Source organism: Cydia pomonella, chromosome 9 (genome assembly GCF_033807575.1).
Source record: "Cydia pomonella isolate Wapato2018A chromosome 9, ilCydPomo1, whole genome shotgun sequence".
Taxonomy (NCBI): Eukaryota; Metazoa; Arthropoda; class Insecta; order Lepidoptera; family Tortricidae; genus Cydia; species Cydia pomonella.
In genome coordinates, this window is record NC_084711.1 from 11,853,754 (window position 1) to 11,862,288 (window position 8,535).

The window sequence follows — 8,535 nt, forward strand, 5'->3', positions numbered from 1 at the left end:
TGTATCGTACAACGTTTTACAGTACATATGGCCCTTTAAATGTTCGACACAGTAACGTAATATGCTACTTCTCGCACTAGTGCTATAAAGTAGCCCCATATGTACTGTAAAAGGTATTATAACAATCGTTATTATTTTAAGTCGGTTATAAAGGTTAATATCTTAATGATGTGAACAACTAATTCCATACCTAGTAATATACCGACGAGTTATCGATACAGTGATATGAACATTTTGTCAAGCCCTAGCGTAAACAGTTTAGGTTTTTACACAAAATATTCTAAATGATTCACTAATATGATGAAATATTAACACACAATTGAAGAAAAACTTATAATGAAAGCTTTTTTCACTTTTTATGCTGTTAATTTGATAAAATATCGTTACGAAAATTTCGCTAGGAATATCATAATTACCTGAGAAAGGAGTATTTTCCTGGGTTTTTTGGCCCTGAAACACTACAACCCGGTACACAACATGACATCATCTTCAGTAAATTACTTAATATATATTTTTCTTTTTGATTCTCTTATATTTTTCACCTCAAAAAATACGGCAATATGATCTTGGCCGACTTCGAACTCAAAAAATGGTCACGTTTTCTCATATGTAGTCTGTCTCTTTCGCACTCATGGCTTGTTCATATACGTGATGGCTTCCCTTTCGCACACTTCATCTGTTTGTCAAGCGAAGCGTTTGATACAGGGACCGGAAAACCCGTTCATTTGGCTTACCCGTTCGAATGGGTAACCCCTTCATATGATAAGCTAATCGTTTGGGTAACCCGTTCAACCGGTTACCCAACAATAATGATTAACCCGTATTATTCAGATTAACCTAATCGTAACAAGTGGTTACCGCTTACAGGAGCTGATTCGGTTTGTGTTTTGCGTGTACTAACCGGTAACCTTTCGGTTTAGGGTAAGCCTTACCCCTCTCCCGCGCCTTTCCTCCTCCGCTGCGGCACCGCGGCAGAGATGGGCATTACGTAATTGATTCGATAGTTATATTCTAACTACCGACGTAAAAGTATTTTTCGTTAATGTTGACTTACTATATAGATGCTTATTTATATCCGGTTTTAGTAAGATGGTGGCCACACACTTTGTCATAAAAATCATCATTTTTAGGTTTTAGGGAGTTCCTATTTCGAAAATGATGACTATTTTGGAATCCAAGATGGCGGCCATGCAGTAAGTCATAAAAGTCGTCATGTAAATCGGTTTTTAGGTTTATGGGAGTGCAGATTTAGAAAAAGATGACCATTTTGGAGTCCAAGATGGTGACCATGTACTATGTCATAAAAATCGTCATGTATGTCGTTATTAGGTTTTAGGGAGTGAAGATTTCGAAAATCATGACTATTTTGGAATCCAAGATGGCGGCCATGCAATTTGTCATAAAAGTCGTCATGGATGGAGTCCAAGATGGTGACCATGTACTATGTCATAAAAATCGTCATGGATGTCGTTTTATAGGTTTTAGGGAGTGCGGATTTCGAAAATCATGACTATTTTGGAATCCAAGATGGCAGCCATGCAATTTTTCATAAAAGTCGTCATGGATGTCGTTTTATACGTTTTAGGGAGTGCGGATTTCGAAAATGATAACCATTTTGGAGTCCAAGATGGCGGCCATGCAATTTGTCATAAAAGTCTTCATGGATGTCGTTTTATAGGTTTTAGGGGGTGCGGATTTCGAAAATCATGACTATTTTGGAATCCAAGATGGTGGCCATGCAATTTGTCATAAAAGTCGTCATGGATGTCGTTTCATACGTTTTAGGGAGTGCAGATTCCGAAAAAGATGACCATTTTGGAGTCCAAGATGGTGACCATGTACAATGTCATAAAAATCGCCATGGATGTCGTTATATAAGTTTTAGCGAGTGCAGATTTTGAAAATCATGACTATTTTGGAATCCAAGATGGCGGCCATGCAATTTGTCATAAAAGTCGTCATGGATGTCGTTTCTTACGTTTTAGGGAGTGCAGATTCCGAAAAAGATGACAATTTTGGAGTCCAAGATGGTGACCATGTACAATGTCATAAAAATCGCCATGGATGTCGTTATATAAGTTTTAGGGAGTGCAGATTTCGAAAATCATGACTATTTTGGAATCCAAGATGGCGGCCATGCAATTTGTCATAAAAGTCGTCATGGATGGAGTCCAAGATGGTGACCATGTACTATGTCATAAAAATCGTCATGGATGTCGTTTTATAGGTTTTAGGGAGTGCGGATTTCGAAAATCATGACTATTTTGGAATCCAAGATGGCAGCCATGCAATTTTTCATAAAAGTCGTCATGGATGTCGTTTTATACGTTTTATGGAGTGCGGATTTCGAAAATGATAACCATTTTGGAGTCCAAGATGGCGGCCATGCAATTTGTCATAAAAGTCTTCATGGATGTCGTTTCATAGGTTTTAGGGGGTGCAGATTTTGAAAATCATGACTATTTTGGAATCCAAGATAGCGGCCATGCAATTTGTCATAAAAGTCGTCATGGATGGAGTCCAAGATGGTCACCATGTACTACGTCATAAAAATCGTCATGGATGTCGTTTTATAGGTTTTAGGGAGTGCGGATTTCGAAAATCATGACTATTTTGGAATCCAAGATGGCGGCCATGCAATTTGTCATAAAAGTCGTCATGGATGTCGTTTTATACGTTTTAGGAAGTGCGGATTTCGAAAATGATGACCATTTCGAAGTCCAAGATGGCGGCCATGCAATTTGTCATAAAAGTCTTTATTGATGTCGTTTTATAGGTTTTAGGGAATGTGGTTTTCAAAAATGATGAACCTCTACCATGTGTATCGTAAAGAACTCGTTATGACATTTAAAATGAGCTTAAACTCGATAGCATTATGGGAAGTCATCGATGAGTTCCATCAACACCTTCCGATTCCACCATCAGACCCTCGCCACCATGTGTATCGTAAAGAACTCATGAAGACCTTTAAAATGAGCCCAAACTCGATGGCATTACTTGTAGTTATCGATGAGTTCCATCAACACCTTCCGATTCCACCATCAGACCCTCGCCACCATGTGTATCGTAAAGAACTCGTCAAGATATTTAAAATGAGCCCAAACTCGATAGCATTACTAGTAGTTATCGATGAGTTCCATCAACACCTTCCGATTCCACCATCAGACCCTCGCCACCATGTGTATCGTAAAGAACTCGTCAAGACCTTTAAAATGAGCCCAAACTCGATAGCATTACTAGTAGTTATCGATGAGTTCCACTGACACCTTCCGATTCCACCATCAGACCCTCGCCACCATGTGTATCGTAAAGAACTCGTCAAGATATTTAAAATGAGCCCAAACTCGATAGCATTACTTGTAGTTATCGATGAGTTCCATCTACACCTTCCGATTCCACCATCAGACCCTCTCCCCCATGTGTATCGTAAAGAACTCGTCAAGACCCTTAAAATGAGCCCTAACTCAATAGCATTTTTAGTAGTTATCTATGAGTTCCATCTACACCTTCCGATTCCACCATCAGACCCTCTCCACCATGTGTATCGTAAAGAACTCGTCAAGACCTTTAAAATGAGCCCTAACTCGATAGCATTACTAGTAGTTATCGATGAGTTCCACTGACACCTTCCGATTCCACCATCAGACCCTCGCCACCATGTGTATCGTAAAGAACTCGTCAAGATATTTAAAATGAGCCCAAACTCGATAGCATTACTTGTAGTTATCGATGAGTTCCATCAACACCTTCCGATTCCACCATCAGACCCTCGCCACCATGTGTATCGTAAAGAACTCGTCAAGATATTTAAAATGAGCCCAAACTCGATAGCATTACTAGTAGTTATCGATGAGTTCCACTGACACATGAGATGTGCACAGACAGCTAACGATAAAGAAAGTGACTATAATAGGAGTAATAGGTACTAAACAAAAATATACCAAAATCAATGCAACGCCTTACCATATTAGGTAATTTGCCTTAAACTTTAGCATGTGTTTTGAAATCTACGTTGTGCGCTACTTGACTTAACGTACACTTTTGTTTGAATTAGCAATATTAGGTCGGCAAATTACAAAGCCTTTGACAAATACCGACTGCCGCCGCGCCGCGCCGCGCACTCGCACGCGCACGTAGGGAATGGAACCGCCGTGTTTCGCGTCGGGCGCTACGTTAATAGACCATATGCAGTTCACGTAAAAGTTAAAACAGCTTGTTCGTATTTAATCAGCGCTTGAAGCGGTAACCCTTTCCCGGGTTTTTAATATCGGTAAGCGCTAACCTGAATTAATTCAAATAAAAGGATTAGTTTCTTAACCGGTAAGCCAATCAAAAGCTTACCGAAATGAAGCGATTTTTGGAACACAGCTTTACAATAACCCGGGTTTTTGAACGGGTTAGGGTAAGCGGGTCCGGTCCCTGGTTTGATATATCTCTGTACTCATTCATAGTGCTGTCTCGCTTGCACCGGTCATTCCGTACGGAAACTGAACTATCCGTATTGTCTGCGCCCATTGCGCGCGATGTATGTAGTGTCAGGGCTATAACAGAGAAAATCGAAGTTCGTCAATTGCGGGCATTTTTCTCTGTCACTCTAATTACGCCTTAGCGAGAGTAATAGAGAAAGATCCCCGCAATTTGCGTATTTCGGTTTTCCCGGTAGGCCCCCAGCTTTAGACCTAACCTGAGGGCCTACCGCGAACCACGTTCGACGTGTTGCCTCTCTGTCGCACTTGTAAATTCATACGTAAGTGTAACAGGGAGGCAACACGACGAACGTGTTTCGCGGTAGGCCCTCTGCTTTACAGCCTTGAGTGTGTACATATCGTGGCTGTTAATAATCCGCTTTATCCAGCGATAAATAATTAAATATCAAGCGTTTTCTATCCGACCATCCTTCAAATGAAAAGTAGGGTGTTTAACTCGGGTGAAAGACACCATTTCAGTCTCGGACTAATTGGCGCATCCCTTAGTTAACAATACTATTACAATTTGCTAATTCAAAGTTGACGCAGAGCGTACCCTATTAGGTATATATTATACTACTCTTTGAGAGCGTATTAGCGTAGATAGCTAATACGCTTCAGGAATCGCCAATAAATATGGTGCTGATGAATCAATCAGGAATTCTAATGCTAAAAAAATGGACTATAGCGCGGGGGTCGGCAAACCCCGATTGGCCGAATGCGGCTCTTTGGAGATAAAATTGCAGCTGTCCATGTGACCCAGAGACATGTCAGTCGCTATTTCTATGATGTGACCTTATAATTGAACTGTTGATAGTCCTTTTGGTCCTTAGACCCCTGAAAGCAACATTAGCGCCTTTTTGAGTTTCCTAAATATTGTGTAAAATGTGTGTTGTAGCCCCTGAGGATTTAACAATCGGAGTCGCCTTTAAGAGCTTGCCCCTCTTACGAAAACCTTAGCCCGTGGACATATTATATGGACTGACATTGGCAATATAAACCATACATTTGACGTGCCCCTCCCCCGCTAAAGTCGGGAGACTTTTTTGTACAGAAAATTACAGACAAGGCGTCTCCAGTTGTTAAATCCTCCAAGTTTCTAGCAGCTTGCTAATTGCACCGTGTGCAATTAATTTTGTGGTAAACAAAGACAATATACACCATACACTTAGAAAGGCAGATATGAAATATTTAAATGCTGAAATAGCTAAACTACATATACCTGACTCATTCTGATTCTGACTGCAAAAGTACGTCTTTAATTTGGTCTTTAATGTAATGTTGCTTGCCGAGCTTGAGCAAGCATTAAATGCACCATAATAGTTGCCTGTATTGCCATATAAAAAATCTTTACAGAATGACAGACGCATGACTTGCGCAAGTTGCGCATGGCACTGACAGTATGACTGACTGAATGTTGTTAATGGATTTCATTTGAATTTGTTATTTAATAAATAAATGAATGTAATAGTTTCATTAATTTGACTATGTAATCTATTCTGTACCTATCGATTTGAACTGTAATAATACGAGTTAAAATGCAAGAACAGTGCCCTGACATAAATTTGTACGTATATGTTTAAGTTTTTAACCAATACAAATCACGATTAGGTTAGTTTGATTTAGTTAAAATATTTTACTTATACAATTCTAGAAAACATAAATCATACATTCTTGAGTTTCAACCAACCATTCCTCTACACTAGGCCAGCACTAGGCAGGCTAGGGTCTGGTCGTACATAAACACCGAAACATATGTCCAAGTGCAATCTTAAACTTTTAAATGTATTGCTCTTCTTGAGGACTGACTGAATATCTTTAGGCTAATCTAATGGTTAGCTTAGTTTTCTTAAGCTTAAAATTACATAGGTAATAGTTCAATTATTATTTTGGATGATAGGTTCCTGAGAGCTTGTGTACATATTCCTCAATCTACAACTACAACTGCCTGTGGGTCTCAGGTGGATAGATACTATTTAATAGGAAAAAACACTGACCTAACCTAAGTAAATAGATCTAATTTAATCTTAATATTTCAGATGTTTAACAATACCGTTTCAATCAGCCAAATATGCCGCATTGGCTTGTGATGTTTTAAATGTTGACAAAGAATTGAAGGGAAGTGGAGTTTCACGGGATATATCCAGAAAAAGTGAAAATCTTGTAATGTAAGTGTGTAAGATCTTTATTTTTTCCATGTTTACATAGTTCATTATAATAATCATGGGAAACAAACCAAAATCCACAGTAATTTGAACCCATTTTTTATTACAGAAATTTAAATGGACAAGATTTGAAAAGACTGAGGGTGTCTGCTAATTCTATGCTCAAGAATGTTATTCTTATAACAAAAACATTTAGCCAGTTTGAACTAAATTGAAAGGCTCCAAAATGCCGGAACACACACCAGCTCCTACACCTGCAAGATCTTTATATGGTTTTTTTATGTACTTATTCAGCAAAACAGTACTTGTTATATATTGTATATGGGCTTTTGTTCCTGATGAGTATCTTAACTATTTAAATATATACTACTACCCACAAAAATATTGGGCCACAGCAGTTCCAATTCAGTTTTTAGTAACCCTTACATTATTTGTTTTTTTTATATATCCCAGCATCAATTGGTGCATGACCAGTAACATAGACAGCATAAACACTATAACAGATCCCCATTCTAGCTATTGTGTTACAAAAACGGATACTCATTTCAAAGTGCCAGACACTTGTGTTTGTACAGCAATAGACAGTTGTTTCAAAAGTAGATACATTGCTACTGATAGTGAGATTAAAGAAAATTCTGTGCCTCATCTGCATGATCTAGACATTCGCTATATTTGCAAGAAACTGTATTTAAATAGATAACTATGAATAAAGTTGCATTGTTAAATAAATGTTGGGTTATTCCCAGTTATCACTGAGAAACTCAATCATAGTAACAACCAGTAAACTCTGATGCCATTGGTATAAGGTTCACTGCCGGTTGGGGTTAGTAAGTACTGAGAATAACCCTATTAGCACAACTGATTGTTTCATTTATAATTTATATGCGTCTGACATTTACGCTGTAATGCAAATCACACTTTTGTTTAGTTTCCTTCGTCATTCATTACGCTCCTGCCAAGCCGTATTGTGCCCTACACAGATACATGATTATAAGGAGATCGGGCGTTCCGGCCGATTTGTATTGAGTTCGCCGGTCGCAAGTTCTTTAACCCACACAAAGCACAAGTAATTGCAAAGACAAAGCACGCACACATCCAAAACACACACTTGTATACCGACGCTCCAAGGGCGGATCCACCGTTGTGGGCACGATGGGCATGCCCACAACCCTAATAGGGTGCCCTATTGATTCACCGAGTAAAATTACGCCGATTTTTGTTTCGCAGACGCTTTGGCAGAATTTCATTACGCAGAGTGGTCAGTTGGCAACTTGGATTAAATCTATAAGCGGATTTACTTTTCGTAGAGTAATCGTTTGGTAACCGTCACAATTACCCGAGAAACCCGTGGTCGAAACTCGAAACACGATAGGTAGAGTGATTTTTAGGGTTCCGTAGCCAAATGGCAAAAAACGGAACCCTTATAGATTCGTCATGTCCGTCTGTCTGTCCGATTATGTCACAGCCACTTTTTTTCCGAAACTATAAGAGCTATACTGTTCAAACTTAGTAAGTGGATGTATTCTATGAACCGCATTAAGATGTTCACACAAAAATAGAAAAAAAACAATAAATTTTGGGGGTTCTCCATACTTAGAACTGAAACACAAAAAATCTTTTTTCATCAAACCCATACGTGTGGGGTATCTTAAAAATGGTATTTAGGTCTTTAAAAATGATATTTAGGTCCCTAATATCATTTTTTTCTAAACTGAATAGTTTGCGCGAGAGATACTTCTAAAGTGAAAAAATGTGTCCCCCCCCCCCCCTGTAACTTCTAAAATAACAGAATGAAAAATCTAAAAAAAATATATGATATACATTACCATGCAAACTTCCACCGAAAATTGGTTTGAATGAGATCTAGGGAGTAGTTTTTTTTTATACGTCATAAAATTAAAAAA

At 38.6% G+C, this 8,535-nt stretch overlaps 1 protein-coding gene across 2 annotated transcripts; it reads left to right on the forward strand.

The window, feature by feature from the left end:
• The first annotated feature begins 5,854 nt into the window (after window positions 1-5,854).
• LOC133521390 (phosphatidylinositol N-acetylglucosaminyltransferase subunit P) lies at window positions 5,855-7,489 on the forward strand. Of its 2 annotated transcripts, none has more exons than XM_061856330.1 (3): window positions 5,855-6,033; window positions 6,506-6,634; window positions 6,741-7,489. In XM_061856330.1, the coding sequence occupies exon 3, from the start codon at window positions 6,858-6,860 to the stop codon at window positions 7,329-7,331; it is 474 nt and encodes a 157-aa protein (XP_061712314.1). In that variant the 5' UTR covers window positions 5,855-6,033; window positions 6,506-6,634; window positions 6,741-6,857; the 3' UTR covers window positions 7,332-7,489. The 2 variants fall into 2 exon arrangements, with proteins under 2 accessions (XP_061712314.1, XP_061712315.1); XM_061856331.1 differs by lacking the exon at window positions 5,855-6,033 and adding an exon at window positions 6,409-6,427.
• The last annotated feature ends 1,046 nt before the right edge of the window (window positions 7,490-8,535 follow it).